Raw genomic sequence first — 16597 nt, 5'->3', positions numbered from 1 at the left:
AACCAGATATTTGTTGCTGCTGGAAAATAAAGACGGTAAGATGTGACTGATGCAACTTGCCAGCTTCTTCCGCCACCTTAGCCATTCATAGACATAAAAAGCAATGGAGGATGACAAATGGGAGCTTCTTGTCTTCTACAACGTAAACAGCAATGTAAGGCACACTTACACTGCTTACAAAACACCTTGAAGGAAACGAAACCATTAGAAAAATAGAGGACCCCTTTAATACCCATGCCACACGGACAGAATTAATGCCATTAAGTGCTTACTGCCTTAAGTTTTAATGACATTCGTGCGGTGCCACACACATAAATTTAATGGCATTAGCCTTACTGCCATTCGCGACCTACTGAGTTCGCCACAACTCATTCGCCCGTGCAATGTGTACTCTCGTTCCCATTCCACACGCAGAAAAGCATGCAGCTTTGTCAGTTACAACTGCCTAGCTCATTATAAAATGGTTAATTCTTGACTTTCAGCCAGATGAGGCACCTAAACCGCATTTTCGATGCGAAGAGCGCCATTTTCACCAGCCTTATTGACTGGTACTCTCGACTTATGTACTGACATGCGAGTTTAAGGCTACTTTTTCGACTTGTAAAGCAGGAACAGCCGTATTTTCTGGAAAATCGTTTTTACATTACATTTGAACATCATTCCCGATACATTCTCCTCATTAGGAATGTTTATATTAAGATCGAACTTTTGACTACCTTGCAAGCGTTATCGTCATCGTCACTTTCGATAATGGCATTAAAAGTGGACGTGTAGCACCAACTCCGAAAATAATGGCATTAACAAACTTAAGGCCTTAAGCATTTACTGCCATTTCTTGTGCGCGTGTGGCACGGGTATAAGACAAAGGCTACTACAGTCCCTCATCGAAGATTTGATTCAGGCTGCCATCGTGTCTAGCAATAACCGAGCCAACGTGCTTCACTTTTGCAAAACCAGCAATACTAATCTGTCGGTTTCCATCTGAAATAGTACTCACTTGGCTGTGTTCTTGCGGCAGAGCATGCAGAATACCCGTTTACCAACAGGAAAGGACTTCACCACGGAAGGGTAGTCCACCACATGCTGGCTATCATCGGAATGGTGCATCCTGCCAAGAAATGCAAGTCACCCGATTTTAATCTGCGAGCATTAACCACCAGGTAATGATAATATATAATAACAGATTACGAGAACACAAAAGACACATCAACTGCCTCATTGACAGCTAACACCTCAATTAAACACCGAGGGTAGGGATCAAAAAGGAAGTGAAACAAGGAAAAAGAGATTGAGGTGCTGCAGCGAAGGGCTCCCAGACTAGTTCTGACTACCAAGAGTTCTTTAACATGCACAGTGCATGGGCACACATTCAGGCACTCACATTCAACAGGCTCAACATAAAATGTGGCACACACTCACACACTGGCTAAGCACCAGGTAACATTTCAGCGTGATTACCAATTCCATAGTTGCACCAAGCTTATAATTGACTGCAGAGGTCTGTGGGCTAACACTGCCAATAAAGGTCTCCACTGTCATAACTCAATGGAAGACGACTGTTGATACCTAAAGATGGTGCCAGGTTGTTTTGCCCAACAGTCTCACTGCACACCTCTTGCTTTCCCAAGGAAACTAAGGCTCGAGGAATGTGTTTGGGCTAAGCTGTCATGGAAAGGTATCCTGTGTGTCAATCTCCTTTCAGATTACAGCTGCACAGCATGAACACTACACCACTTAACAACTTCATGTCAAATTACTAGCATAGGTCTTACCTCAAGTCACTGAACACGATCAAGTGTTCACAGTTACCCTGGTGCACATAGACGTAAGGATAGCCCAAGCGAAACTCCAGCTGGTCAAACCTGGTGTCCTCCATGATGGCCGTCTTGAATGGTCCCAACCCGCGCCGAGGGTTCTTTGCCCATTCTATGATCACCCTGGAATGAAGAATTTCACCATTTGCATCTCTACTAGGCACACACAACATGATAAATGAAGCTGGCTGGCCAATGTAGTCACCTATCTCTTAGATTTTCACACCCGAGCAACACCTGACGGCAAGGCCGAGCACAAGCCAAGTAGCACTTCTCAGTCCTTCAACGCACGGTGTCCCTAAGCACCATGCCCTCATTTTCATACGGCACTTCAGAGCAGATTGCTTTGGCAACACGCTCCCAGATGGCAGCACTTACAAACAAAAACACCGAGTCCATCATGAAAACCAGAAAGGAAACAGAGAAGCACACACACACACGACAACCGACATGAATTCATCATATTGTGGTAACTCTAGCCTAAATAAAGACTAAAGTGCTGCAAATGACATGAAAATTGCCTTTGCACGCTGTTTACGAAGACTCATCAGTTACCAAATGCTGGAAAATCCGCTTTTTGGATAAAAATTAATGGACTGAGTTTGTAACTAATTACCAACAGTGGGCACTAGTGTCACTAAGTTGCTATTTGAAAAGACCTATAGAACTCATTTGCATGAAATGTTTTGCATCTGACTCAACAGATAATGCATACTATAAGCTTCCACAGATATTACTGCCTTATGACGTGTACTGCTCTACAAGACAATGCGACAAAAGCAGCCCAAGCTGCATGTATGCTCATCGAAGGGGGAGACTGCTGAATACGGGCACTAGCTACAAAAAAAAATGCCAGTGACAACAGCGATTATACCACTCTCAAGTCTGAATTCAGAATAAATGAAAAAATTGGCTGTGGCTTAGCTAAGGTTAAGCCTGGATAAGCAAAAAGCTCTCACTGCTTTCAGCCAACTACAAAGCTGCCACTTCTGGATCGGTGTTTCTGCGCCTGTTCTATGGGCAAGCGCGCCTTATATACCCCTCCTTTCAAATGTGCACTACGCACGGCTGCGACGAAAGGTCAAACGGTGGTGGGGATGGCCGGCTCTTCTATGGCCGCTGCCGCCGCTCACGCGTTCTCGCAACACCTTGCGAAAAAACCTTCTCCTCTTGGGACGGCAGCGGCGACCGCGAGGCAGCGGCGAGGAGAAGCGGTGACGCTCAGACAATGGAGTCAGCGCGCGGCGGCGACGACGGCTGCGGCAGCAGCGGCCACCTGCGCTCCGCGTGACGTCGCTCGGTTTCGCGCGTGCACAGCTGTGGCTTTTTCTAACGACGGAGCACACGCGAGAGTCGGGGTTGACTAGCCTAGTGAAGCTTTTCGCTTCAAAAGAGTGTGATGGCAGCGACGGCACAGAGGTAGAGCATCTGCCCCACATACAAGAGGTCCTGGGTTCAAATCCCGGTGTCAAACAATTCTTGACCGGGTTTAAAAAAAAAAAACTCTCCGTGTCGGCCAATGAAATTGCAAAACCAGCCCTGGGGAGCGGCCTGGTCTCGGTGACCAGAACCAACAACACACTCCCTCACCAGAGCAGGATTTGGCCACCCTGGTGTAATACATGGACACAACCTTCTATGAGCGAGCCAATTAACTCTCAACCCTCAGTCCCCAGCGGCTGCGGAGCAACTGACCAAGGTGGCAGTCAGACCTGTGACCCAGCGAGGGTACTAAAAATCTCTGGCTCCCTCACAGGCTGCCAGGAAACCGAACCTGGCAACATCTGACACTAGGACCTTATCCAGTGAAGCTAGCCTAGCAGTGCTGTCTGAAGAACTGGCGGGTAAGAAGTTGGTGGAAATACGGAGGCCGCAGCTGGCACAGGACAGGGTTAACTGTAGAAGAATGGAAGAGGCCTTTGCCCTGTAGTGAGCATACGAGGGGGTACCCAAAAGAAACCGGACTAAATTTTTTGGTCGGCAAAGCTGCTGTGGTACCGCGTTTTGCCACTAGGAGCGCATAGAACGAACATTCCAGAGTCAGTATGCCGAGTGCCGTCGTTGAAGGGGGTCAGACTAGTTTAGACAGAGTTTTAGAGTGACGACTGTTTTGTGTGAATGTCGTTTTTGCAATGATTGATTTTCGTGAACAGCGTGCGCCGGTGAAATTTTGATTTTTGCTCGGAAAAAGTTGAATGGAAACTCTTGAAATATTAAGAAAGACGCACAAGGACGATGCTATGGGGACAACTCAAGTGTTGCTGAATCGAATCCTGAATCAAAGCAACAATCATGCCAATGGAAAACTTCAAATTCACCTCGCCTCAAGAAAGCTCGTCAGGTGAAACCAAACCTCAAAAGAATGCTGATTTGTTTTTTCGACGTGAGAGGAGTCGTCCATTGAGAATTTGTTCCGCAGGGTCAGACAGTTAGCCAGGCTTTCTACTTGGATGTTTTGAAAAGATTGGGTGACAGTGTGCGGTGGAAGCGGCCAGATTTGTGGCGGTCGGATGACTGGTTTTTGCATCATGGCATTGCCCCTGCTCACACAGCCCTGTCTCTACGACAATTTTGGACCAAAAATGGCATGACCCCTATTCCTCAACCCTCATACTCTCCCGACCTTGGTCCGTGCTACTTTCTTTGTTTCCTAGAATGAAAAAATAGGTGAATGGAAAGCGTTTCGCTGATGTTGCTGAGGTGAAGAAAAAAACGACGGAGGCACTGTCAAGCATCACAAAAGATGAATTTAAACAATGTTTTGAAAAATGGAATAAAAGATTCGACAAGCGTATCATTGCAAGTGGGGATTACTTTGAAGGAGAATGAAGGTTTGTGCTTAAAATGTGAACAAATAAGTTCAAACAAAAATAAGTCCGGTTTCTTTTGGGTACCCCCTCGTAGTCAGGCTGATGATGATAAAAAAGAGTGCATTAAGTTTGGCTTGGTTTGGTTTATTGGGGTTTAACGGCTCAAAGCGACTCAGGCTACAAGGGACGCCGTAGTGAAGGGCTCCGAAAATTTCGACCACCTGAAATTCTTTAGCGTGCACTGACATCACACAGTACGCGGGCCTCTAGCATTTCGCCTCCATTGAAATTCAACTGCTGCAGCCGGGATCAAACCCGCGTCTTTCAGGCCAGCAGCCGAGTGCCGTAACCACTGAGCCACGGCAGCGGGATGAGTGCATTAAGTGGACAGGAATGGACTGATAAAGGATGTCGCATGCCCCCGAAGCGGTGCACAAACTATGGCCAAACAGTATTCTTCTATGGTAAGTAGAAAACCAGCGGAAAGGACGCGTTCACGAGGAGAAGTACACAGTCCTGTGTACTTCTCCTCATGAACGCGTCCTTTCCGCTGGTTTTCTACTTACCATGCACCAACTGGCCCAACAAGCTTCTATATTCTTCTATATTCCAAATGCAATGTGCACTTCTCCCTGGGCAAGACTACCCCTTCCTACAACCGGCTTTCTCGCAAGATGTGGCGCCCTCTGGGGAGTGGCCAGAGTTCGTCGGCCACTGGTTGAAAGCAGACGCACCTGGGAGGTGGAGGTGCAATCTGGTTCCACGAGGAGCCAGCTGCACCTGTGAAGTAGCAAGTGTGTGCTTGACAGCTGCCGCCATCTGTCGCATGTACAGTTCATGTCAGTGACAGGCACATGCGCAATAGGAGCTGGTGGGTTTTTTTTTTTTTCAACCAGTGCAGCGCAGAGCGGCCTTGTGAAAAAGGTGGATCCTCCACCAAGACAGGTACCTTAACTAGTTTTCTGAACTCATGCTATTTGCATACAGAAGTAAGTGCTGAATGTCTTGAATGCACGATTTATACCCGTGCCACACGCGCACAAGAAATGGCAGTAAATGCTTAAGGCCTTAAGTTTGTTAATGCCATTATTTTCGGAGTTGGTGAAGTGACGATGACGATAACGCTTGCAAGGTAGTCAAAAGTTTCATCTTAATATAAACATTCCTAATGAGCAGAATATATCGGGAATGATGTTCAAATGTAATGTAAAAACGATTTTCCAGAAAATACGGCTGTTCCTGCTTTAAAAGTCGAAAAAGTAGCCATAAACTCGCATGTCAGCACATAAGTCGAGAGTACCAGTCAATAAGGCTGGTTAAAATGGTGCTCTTCGCATCGAAAATGCGGTTTAGGTGCCTCATCTGGCTGAAAGTTAAGAATTAACCATTTTATAGTGGGCTAGGCAGTTGTAACTGACAAAGCTGCATGATTTTCTGCGTGTGGAATGGGAACGAGAGTACACATTGCACGGGCGAATGAGTTGTGGCGAACTCAGTAGGTCGCGAATGGCAGTAAGGCTAATGCCATTAAATTTATGCGTGTGGCACCGCACGAATGCCATTAAAACTTAAGGCAGTAAGCACTTAATGGCATTAAATCTGTCCGTGTGGCACGGGTATTACCCACTTGTCGAGTTACAGAAACAAAAACGAAGTTTGCTATTAATGCGGGTGCGTTACATTGCTCGATGAAGAATTAAGATTTCTGTTTTTCATTATATTACAACTTAGGCATTACAGGGTAAGCTACAGCCCCAGCGCCACACACGAGCATTTGCTATACTGTCCTCTCAAGAGCCACTAATGGTGACAGCGCCAAATGTCACAGGTCCAAACTGTCGCTTCTCTCGCAACCACAGCAACGCACACACAATATCCTGAACGTCCAAGCAGTGTGCTCTTGAACTGGAGAATATTTTCAGCGGGCTAGAAACCATCAATCTCACTCAATTTTGCAGCCACTGGAGCAAAAGACAAGACAACTGCACTGGGCGGCAGGACCAAGACAGTGCGCAGCCCTCCAGAACTATCCTCAGAAAAGGTTAGAAGGCTCCAATTCTGCAGCCACATGATGAAGCACAGACACAGGAGGTGGACTAAGTGCCAAACACTATACTGTTCCTTATGAACAGGTGTTATTACTCTACTGACACAAGAGTCTCTCACACCTCTAGCTGTGCGGTATTTAATTATGAGGACATCCGTTATGACGACATTCGTGGTGCTTCCTTTCAGTGCCACAGATTGATTACTTTCACCCCGCCAGGCTTAGCAAACAAAGGAAAGCACAAGAACATCTTCTGCTTTACAAGCACACCAGAGAAATCCTGCGCAAAACAAACAAGAAATTTGAGAACCTCCAAAACATATACCATGTACTTACTCACTGTAGTCCCTACAGGATGGATCACGCATGTCATTGTAGAATGTGTCTCCAATGAAAAAGAACCCCGATTTGTAGATGTCCTGCAATGCAATGGAGAGGCACAGCACAGTTAAAATCTGTCAGGAAGTGCTCACAACACCGCAAAACAATGTTACAGTAATACCACGGTAATTCAGACTTCAAGGGACTGGGAAAAATGTTTGGATTAACGAATTAAATTCCCCACTTCGCAAACAACCACAACACGTCGTCGTCCCGCAAAATCCTGCACTTCATAAACATTCGCACCAAACATCGCGTGGAACACCTGAAAATTTTCGCCTCGCTGCAGCCGCAACACTTGCATCAGCCGCTCCAAAATGTCCAACTTGAGGCTCGGAGCGCAGTTGTTCGTTTCTCTGGCGTATAGGATGACAGCCACCTTGAATGTAGCCACGAACGAGCGCCGAAAGCTTACCAGATCCGGAGCATAAATAACGACTGACGAAGCACTACGTTAAAAACTGGTAAAACGCGGCCAGTCAAATGTGCCAAACAGAGCCAAAGAGAAACTAGGCGGGAGCGGCGCTGGCTCTTTCATCAGCTACCGACACTCCCTGCAAGTGCTGTCGTTCCGAGTGGCGGTGCTGCCAAGGCTCGAACAGCAGCCCTTCCATCAACTATCGACACTCCCATGAGCACCAAGTGCGCAGTTAGAGGTAAAAAAAAAATAGGTTTGGTTTGGTTTATGGGGTTTAACGTCCCAAAGCGACTCAGGCTATGAGAGACGCCGTAGTGGAGGGCTCCGGAAATTTCGACCACCTGGGGTTCTGTAACGTGCACTGACATCGCACAGTACACGGGCCTCTAGAATTTCTCCTCAAAAGAAATTCTAGCCGCCGCGGCCGGGATCGAACCCGCATCTTTCAGGTCAGCAGCCGAGCACCATAACCACTGAGCCACCGCGGCGGCTAAAGAAAATAATAAAAAACCCTTCCGAACAGGCGCACGGAATAGCCGAATGCTACTGGGTAAAGCCATAGAGCAAACATAAAATAGCAACCGCCCAAAGGCATCCTAGATGACTCATTTGTCTTCCCTTTATTTATGCTACCATGCACTGGCTTCAAGCGTAAGCCGACTCCCCAGCCCATTTCGGATTTTCCAATTTTTAAAAAATAGGTTATGTAAATGCGGTATACCAGAGCACATTGTTCTACAACTCTCAACAAGTGTGTGGGGCACTGTTCAGCCAGCATCCCACTGGTGTATACTGTACCAGCAATGTACAGTTGGGCCACAAAAAAGCAAAACTAAGACTGCAACTAACAGTCCTCAGAAAAGGTTTGGTTTGGTTTGGTTTATGGGGTTTAACGTCCCAAAGCGACTAAGGCTATGAGAGACGCTGTAGTGAAGGGCTCCGGAAATTTCGACCACCTGGGGTTCTTTAACGTGCACTGACATCGCACAGCACACGGGCCTCTAGAATTTCTCCTCCAAAGAAATTCCAGCCGCCGCGGCCGGGATCGAACCCGCGTCTTTTGGGTCAGCAGCCGAGCACCATAACCGCTGAGCCACCGTGACGGCTCCTCAGAAAAGGTGCTTATGACCTTTCTTACGAGAAAAGGTGCTTGCAAGTCTATGTGACAAGGTAGAACTTCCTTTTCGCACAAGAAATAGCTGCGAGCGCTTCACACAAATGTGCCGTTACCTGCGCATTGCACACCAGATGGATCTGACAATGAACAACTTGAAAAATGGGTTCCCCACTCAAATCTGATAACGAGTGCCCAGAGAAGTTTAAATAACAAAAAGAAAAAAGCCTTACGCCAGCTGCTGGTTCTTGGGGCCTGTCCGGGTTTTCACTGAAGTCTCCAATGGGAGTATCATCGGAGATGCACTGGATCTGTTCACGCAATTCAGTCAATTTTTGGCTGCCAAGCACTGCCACTTCAGCCAGGATCTGAAAAATAAGGGAGGCAGCTGCTGCAGTTGCACAAAGAGCAGGATAATGCCCCATCATCCTAGACATGCGCAACCACTGAAATGTTTTTCAACGAAAACCAAATACCATAACCGTCAAAACAAAATGGCTGGAATAACTCCTGAGCAAGCCCTTGAGAACAGTAAGCCAGCAGAATATGCCCCCACGAAAACCTCTTCCATGGGGCGCACAAAACTCACAGGGCACAAATTACCTCCATGTTTTACAATACACCACTGCTGCTTTACCACTGCAAAAATGCCATTAAGAAGTAGCGCTATTCAAATTAAGAGCATTTTCACTTTCCCTTAATTCAAATTTCAAAATTCTGTGCGTTAAAATCCCTAACTTCCAGATAAGGCTCGGGTAGTTGCACGAAAAGGTTTTCTAACTCTATACAGGTTACTTTCAGGTGTGGCTCGAGGTATACAAAGCACACTGTAATAGTTTTATATGTAAGCAGAGTGTCTGCTACAGCCTCTGATTTAGTCGTAAGTTTCACTTCACGGCCTGCTATACCACTTCACACAACTATGGCTACCCCTCCCGGCAGCCTCTTTGCATGCTCTCTGGGAAAAAAATATTCAGGAATCGGCAATATTCGGGAAAAAAGAAAGCAAGCTATGACGTGTTTTGCCGTATATTGGCTGCTACATCGTGCAGGTCAGCCTGCAAATACGAGAAACAAGTAAAAAAAAGAATGCTGCACTGGTCAACCAACGAGAATTCCAAGCTACAAATACCCTAAAGCAATCACCAAGGCGCATCACAATCGGAGCAGCAGCGGAGCAGTCAAACTCCTCGAGACGGTTTCGGTTTCCGCAGTTTTGCGATGTTGCATTGGCAACCTGAGTATCATAGAAGTCAAATCTGGCCAAATCCCAATCCACTGAAAGTCAAGACTAACTACAGTCAAAAGTCGTTCTTTGTGCGGATTGAGATCCCGTACTTGTCACATCATGTTCGTTCACAGTTAGGTTGTTTCGACTGCTTATTGCATTCCACACGATGACAACATGTGCTCAGTATGACGCTCGTTTTGAGAAAAAAGCAATTCTGTTAGCTGAAGAGCTCGGAAATTCTGAGGCAGCCAGACAACTTGGGGTGAACGAGTCAACCATGCGCGGGTGGCGGCTGCAGCGGGAGGTGCCGGACTGCAAAGGCTTCCTGGGCCTCGCCATGGCCGTCACGGTGACATTTTGGTCTGCTAAGGTGTCCAGCATTTCCTCTTCAGTGATATCCAGAAACTCGATTCCAGAGATCACACCACGGACAGTGTTTAGTGACCTGTGGGGTGTGACGGAGACACCAATGTCCCCAAATGCCAGAATGTTGGAAAGTCTAGGAACCTGAACTTTGTCCCGCATTTCTAAGAGAAAGCCTCCGCTAGCTAGTTTGGTCACCTTATAAACGGGGCCCAAGGCTTCTTTAAGACACTTGGCAACTATGAATGGGGATATTTTCCTTGCTGGTTTTTCAGGATCTTCGCTGTGGACCACGTAATATTTCGGGAAGACTTGTGTCCTGCCCTCTCTTGAGACTGCAATTATTTCATGAAGGAGGGGAAGCCATAGGATATGTATATTATTTGGCTACGGTGCCAGCCACCCACGCCAGAGCCAAACAAGGGAACAGGGACAAGTACATGCAAGCACGCCCTGCCCAAGCCAGCTGTACACCTTAACTATAATCCAATATGACAAAACGCAGGGTAGTCCGCCGCTGGGAACAAAGGAAGAACCAAGAAGTGAGCAGCAGACAGGAGAGTTGTTAGAAAGGGATAGGAGAGTGGAAGACAGACACAGGTAGGCAGGAAAAGGCGACTGCCGATTTCCCCCAGTCGGCTCAGGCCGGAGGTGCCGTCTACGGGAAGCTGGGGCCAAAGTAGTGTGCTTCCTCCGCCAAGGGGGCTTTAAAGGCCCAAACGCTCGGTACTGGCTCAACCACCAGGATCCCCCTTCCCCGGACACGGCCAAGCCATGCACGGCTATGCGCGGATGCTCGGGTCCGTGGTGGCGCACTGCTCACCATCATCCCCCTGCGGGGATGTCCCTACGGATGCTCAGGAACCCTTGGTGTCGCAACTCAACAACATCTGCACGCTGCAGACACCCCTGCGGGGGAGTTTCAAAAGCAACATGCCAAAAATGTAAGAAAAGTGCTCACCCTGAAAGGATATGCATGACAACCCATGCGCACTTTTTTAAAATAAGCAGGCGTTTTGATGGGCTTGAAGACCTGCACCAGCAGTATAGGTTCCCCGCTGGGCACCTTCTCGGACTCACACAACTTGGCACGAGAGTTCTCGCTCACCAGGTTCTTGGATCAAGAGAACAAAATAAAACAAAAGGAAGCATGTCAGAAAAACTAGACAAATTTTGGAGAGGAGGAATAACCGCGAACTTGACAGGATTTAAGAACGGTTATTCCTCCTCTCCAACATGTCAAACCAACTGGCCCAAAGCTTCCCCCTGTTGAAACTAGACAAAGTTAATTCACGCTTGCTGCGTTAATGCTTACTGGCTGTATAATGAAACAGTCTACAATAAAAAATTACAGCACTGTTAGTCCCAGAATGAAGTGGGTGAAGGAAAGGTAGGAGGCATGAATGAATTTTTAAGTGCCCCAGGAATGCAAAAAGCACTCCAAGGAACCCAACAGCTCTGCTAAACTCAGTTTGAGAACCCCTTGCTGTATAGTAATGACACTGTCATTGAACCTTAATTCAGCACAGAACCAGCAATCTTAAATGCAGGAAAAGTACACACAAAAGCCTCACATAAGAAAAGTGCCCTATACTAGCTTCACTTGACAGCTAATCAAGCCTACAGAGTATTTATTTACGTACCACTTTTGAGAGCGGACAAGACCTGCGCAAGAAGTGCGCCACCTTGAAGCGATATGCCTCATCTTGTTCCCGTTTCTGCAGCTCTTTTTTCAGTAGCCTGCACATAAGCATCCATAAGCTTGTGTTACTTATCACTCGTAATCAGTCAGCTCTTTTTCAAATACGCACATGTACACCCAGCATCACATCATAGTGGACTGAATCATATAAGCTAAAATGAACGCACTGCAAGGTCATCAGGCCAGAGTCTTCTGGAACTTGTGCCGGGTCCATGTTTTCATCTCCACAGCAAAGTGTGCTTGGGCTGAAAAGAAAGAAAATCACAGGGAAATCCTACGTGAAAACTGATGACTACCCAGCCGAAATAACCACTGGGTCCAATTGGGAAATTCCCAATTGTGTTTTTGGAACCAATTGGAACCGTTCCAATTGGACCGTGCAATTGGTTGCAAAACAACTGGTTCCAACTGGAGCCTGCATGACACGTAAGCCATAGGAACACTAAAAGCCTGAAGAGGCGACACAAAGCCAGTGTTCAATTTATGTCCACTAAAATAATTTTTCTTTGGCCTTATATACTATTAATTGGACCATAATCCTGAAGCCAGTGGCGCTGGTTCATACAGTGAAGTTATTATATTAAATCACGACCGCAGAGATAGTGGAAATGAAAAAAAATTCGGTAAATTAGGCTGATCACTTTTTTTTTTTCCCCCAGGAAACTCATTTTTTTCGCTGTTCTGTGCTTGTACAGAGCAATATACAGATCTCAGTCATGAAATTATTGGCTTCCAATTCTGCCTTCCAAGTGGAAGTGCCAATTGGAGCTAATTCAGGGTTCATGCTGGTTTTCAGATATAAAATTCAAGGATTTTCAAGGACTTCCAAGGACCCCCGACTATTTCTTTCAAGGACTTAGCAACACAGGATTTTATTAAAGAAACATTTCTTACATCTCACGTATCTAGCATTTATTGCACAAGAGACTTTTAACGTAAAAAATAAACCTCCCTTGAGGGCCGTTTACCAATAAAGAGTTGCTAGAAAGAGCGGTAACTGCGATACCAACAAATTACTGCCGTTTCTACCCACAGCTGCACCTCACATCTGTCCTGCGTCTACAAGCTTCGCTGTTGAAAGCGTCGTGGAACTTGACCACATCTTTATTTTATTATAAGCTGATGGATTTGACACCTAGCCGTACCAAAAGCAGACCTTTCATTCAGCTCTGGCCGCTTTAAACGCGCCGTCGGCTGCGGTTTTGGTGCAAAACAGCCTAGGCCAAGCAGCAGCGTAGTCCATCGCCAGATGTGCCTGCACGCGGCATCATTTCGAAAAGATTGATACCTGAGCCAGCATGCTCAGTCTTTGCTCGAAATCATTCTAGTAACAAAGCTGTTTCGACTTTATGTATGTATAGCGAGCCAAGCGGTGCTCGATCACTGTTGCCTGCAAGAAGGAAAATTTCCTGCACGGCAGCACAGCTGTGGGCGACGCTGAAGCCTCTATAACTTTTTTTTTTTTATGGTGGACAGAAAATTTTACAGAATGACTTCAGGTGAATCCTGTGTTGTATTAGCGGAGCGACTCACGCATGCTTGCTGTGTGCCGGTGAAAATTTAAAGGATACTAGCGTTTTTCCATGGCTGCCTCCATCACCACACCAGAATTCAAGGGTTTTCAAGGACCCGCATGGACCCTGTAATTAGAAGGTCATCCAATTGGGAGGTACAATTAAGCGCTCCAATCGCACCTCCCAATTGGATGATCCAATTGGGCTGCCCAGTTAGATTTACGAGTCCATCTACCAGACCCATTAAGTCCATCTGATTCCAATTCGATCCATTTGGGATTCAAGCCCTATTGGACTCAATGTTATTTTTTTTTTTCCTGAGTACTCTGTATAACTGCAAGTACCTTGTTGCTCAAAATTAAGTACTGCTATTTGAATTTCAGGTCAGATAGCATACTGTAAGTGGAAAATTGCAGCAAGCAAAACAAAAATCAGGTGAGTATGATTACTTTTCCCCTTTACTACAGCTGAGCCAAGGTGATAACGACAAACTGAAATAGCAATGTGTACCAGACAAGATGGCAAGTCTGCACAACAGAAGCCAGCCAAAGGACAGAAAGGAAGGAAGTCCTGCCTGCCTCTTTCCTTACTGTTCTGCCCTTTCAGTGATAATGATGCTTACTGGCACACAGGCTATGCGTGATCAAAAAGTGCTGAAGACCTATGTATGCTAAGGTGTTCAAATCTCGATGCAATACAAGCTAAAAGTCGTGATGCATCATAACATGACCATCATTTAGGTAGTTCAAACTAGGGAAAAATATGAGACATAAGCACTGTTCTAAAATACTCTCACACAGTGAACGCAAGTCCACGGTGCGCCCAAACTTGTTCATTGTTCATTGGAGATTAGCCAGCAGGAAACTAATGCAGAATTGTACCAAGCCCTATAAGAAGGCTTTGCCTCAAATTAGTTTTTGTAAGACATGTTTTCAGTGTATCAGCTCCTTCCAAAAATATCACAGGTGACTAAGAACTAAAAGACTGCCCTTTTGCTAGTAACAGGTCATCATAACAAAGTGATACGTAGATTGTGACTTCTGACATTCTGTGAGGACACGGAATGGTGCAAGTTTTTTGCTGCACCTGCCACAAACAGAAGATTGACTCCATTCGACCACGAAAGATGCAGGCATGTCTTATTCACCACCACCATGAAGCTACTACAAAATTTCCTATCGCCTCTTATGTCTGCAGTCTTAATTGCAGACGAACTACACAGAGCCGACTTGATATTTCTCAGCTTCCTCTTTTGTTTCTGCTCTAAACAAACGACAACTTTTTCAAATAACAAGAATTTAAACCTGGCTCTGTCCTAAAAATGACAAGTTATGCACCCAGTGGGCAAAATTTTCTTACAGATATCAAGATCACACCACACTATTTCATCTTGCCGATGCTTCATAATAATCTCACAATTATGTCTGCCTGGATCTAATTTTCACAGAAGTATAGTCCTGCTTTTCTATAATGCATAGTTATGAGGCAGTTGCAACCCTTCTCAGATATTTTTTGAAAAAAACTAGTTCAAATAGTGCTGGCTTTACAACGCACTGTAAACGTGCAATTTGCAGCATCAGCCATATCAAGACAGCTCGCATCTGACATCTCGGGCACCATGATGGTGAACTATGCATAGCTTCAGCAGTGCAGCTGGCCAGAGCAGGTTTCATTCAGTAAGCAGATTGCAGAAAAGTGTACCTTCTCACATATCTCTTGCTTCGCTAGCATGGCAGCTGCTCAGTCTGTTTGCCTATTAAGTCAGCCTGCAAGCCGCCACCTGTGATGCCCTTTAGCAGATGTGTAATGTGTTCCCAAGCTTAGTTACCAGAGGGAGCGTGCTCCATTCTTCTCCAAGAACAGCAAAGGATCATGGTGAAGAATTATTTACCAACTAGCTCAACTCTCTGTTGTACTACAATGTGCAAAATCCTTGCGCTATTAAACCCCATATACCAATACCGTTAATCATAATCCTGCTGTTGATATGGCCACGCTGTTTTACACGCAACAATGCACCTCTGTCCCCATGTGCGCATGAAGCAACAATCTGAAACAGCGAGAATGTCTAGCTTGGTCACACATACAAAGAACCAACAGCGGCCTTTGTCATGCATGCAAAGGTTAGTTACGACAGCCGAAATTTTATTTATTGCACAAAAAACGTTTTGCTTCCTCTCCATGAGTCTCGTCAATGGTTGGGGACCTGAGCGCTTGACATCGATCACTTCACGAACCGTTACTAACAGATACGCATCTCGCAGCAAAACGCACAGTGACCAGACAAAGATATTCGTAGACACCCTCACGACATACCCAATACGGTGACCAAGAGCGAAACGCACATCTTAACGGCGTTTTAACGGCGTTCCACTCGGCGAAATCTTAACGGCGTCTTAACGGCGTTCCACTCGGCGAAGAACGCGGCGTCTTAACTGCGTTCCACTCGGCGAAGAACGAGGCATTTTAACGGCGTTCCACTCTCAACAACACATTCCACTGGAAAGCGCAGCACTCGGGCCATCATAACCACGAGGCTCCACATGAAAACAGCTCGGAAGCTACAGACCTTAAAACAGGCTTGTCTGGCTCAGGAACATGCACACAGGAACTGCGTCGAACACACAGCAGTGTGCTGCTCGCTTGTTTTAGTGACAACTGCGGCTTAATTAAACTTTTCATGTCGTTTATGCACTCACACGCTATGACACAAGGGAATGACCGCACTGCGAGTCACGAAACGCGCCGACTTAGAAAAGAAAGAAAGAACGCTACTCACCGAAAATCTGCCTCCAAAGTTTTCAGCGCTGATTCCGAGATATTCAGAACTTTCATGATAGCTTCCCCGACATCCATGTCATCGTATTCGCCATATCTCACTCCTTCCAACGCCTCTTTCCATTCTTCCTTGAACTCAGCCACTTTCACGGGCTCGCTGATCCAATGCCGAAAGTTGGGTTCGTGAATTTTCTCCATGAGCTGAAAAAAAAAAAATTAACTGTTGTTCGAGCTATCGTGACAGGAGTCAGTTATACAGGGGCTAAAAAGATACTTGCAGCTCAGTTCTTCGCGCCTTGCTATGAGCGCACACACGTCTCGTTACCTCGCGCACACCACCAACAAACGACCGCGCGGAAAACGCCGACAGCAACGGAGTGACGCTTTCATATGATAGAGCCAATGGGGAAGTTATTTTCGAAGGC

At 46.2% G+C, this 16597-nt stretch overlaps 1 protein-coding gene across 1 annotated transcript in view; it reads right to left on the bottom strand.

Moving 5' to 3' along the window:
* The window catches only part of LOC149359892 (snRNA-activating protein complex subunit 3-like), a 17613-nt gene extending 1016 nt beyond the window's left edge, over positions 1–16597 (bottom strand). The window contains exons 1-9 of the mRNA XM_089572024.1: positions 16451–16597; positions 16174–16373; positions 12048–12125; positions 11822–11918; positions 11140–11292; positions 8818–8952; positions 7008–7090; positions 1773–1937; positions 998–1108 (exon numbers count right to left, since the gene is read on the bottom strand). Of these exons, the coding sequence (XP_089428150.1) occupies positions 998–1108; positions 1773–1937; positions 7008–7090; positions 8818–8952; positions 11140–11292; positions 11822–11918; positions 12048–12125; positions 16174–16370 (1019 nt within the window). The 5' untranslated portion in view covers positions 16371–16373; positions 16451–16597. The remainder of the gene's footprint in view (positions 1–997; positions 1109–1772; positions 1938–7007; positions 7091–8817; positions 8953–11139; positions 11293–11821; positions 11919–12047; positions 12126–16173; positions 16374–16450) is intronic.

This window comes from Amblyomma mixtum, chromosome 2 (assembly GCF_055824585.1).
Source record: "Amblyomma mixtum isolate Tamu chromosome 2, ASM5582458v1, whole genome shotgun sequence".
Lineage (NCBI taxonomy): Eukaryota > Metazoa > Arthropoda > Arachnida > Ixodida > Ixodidae > Amblyomma > Amblyomma mixtum.
The sequence above is the reverse complement of the archived record's forward strand: the minus strand, read 5'-3'. Positions and strand labels throughout refer to the sequence as shown.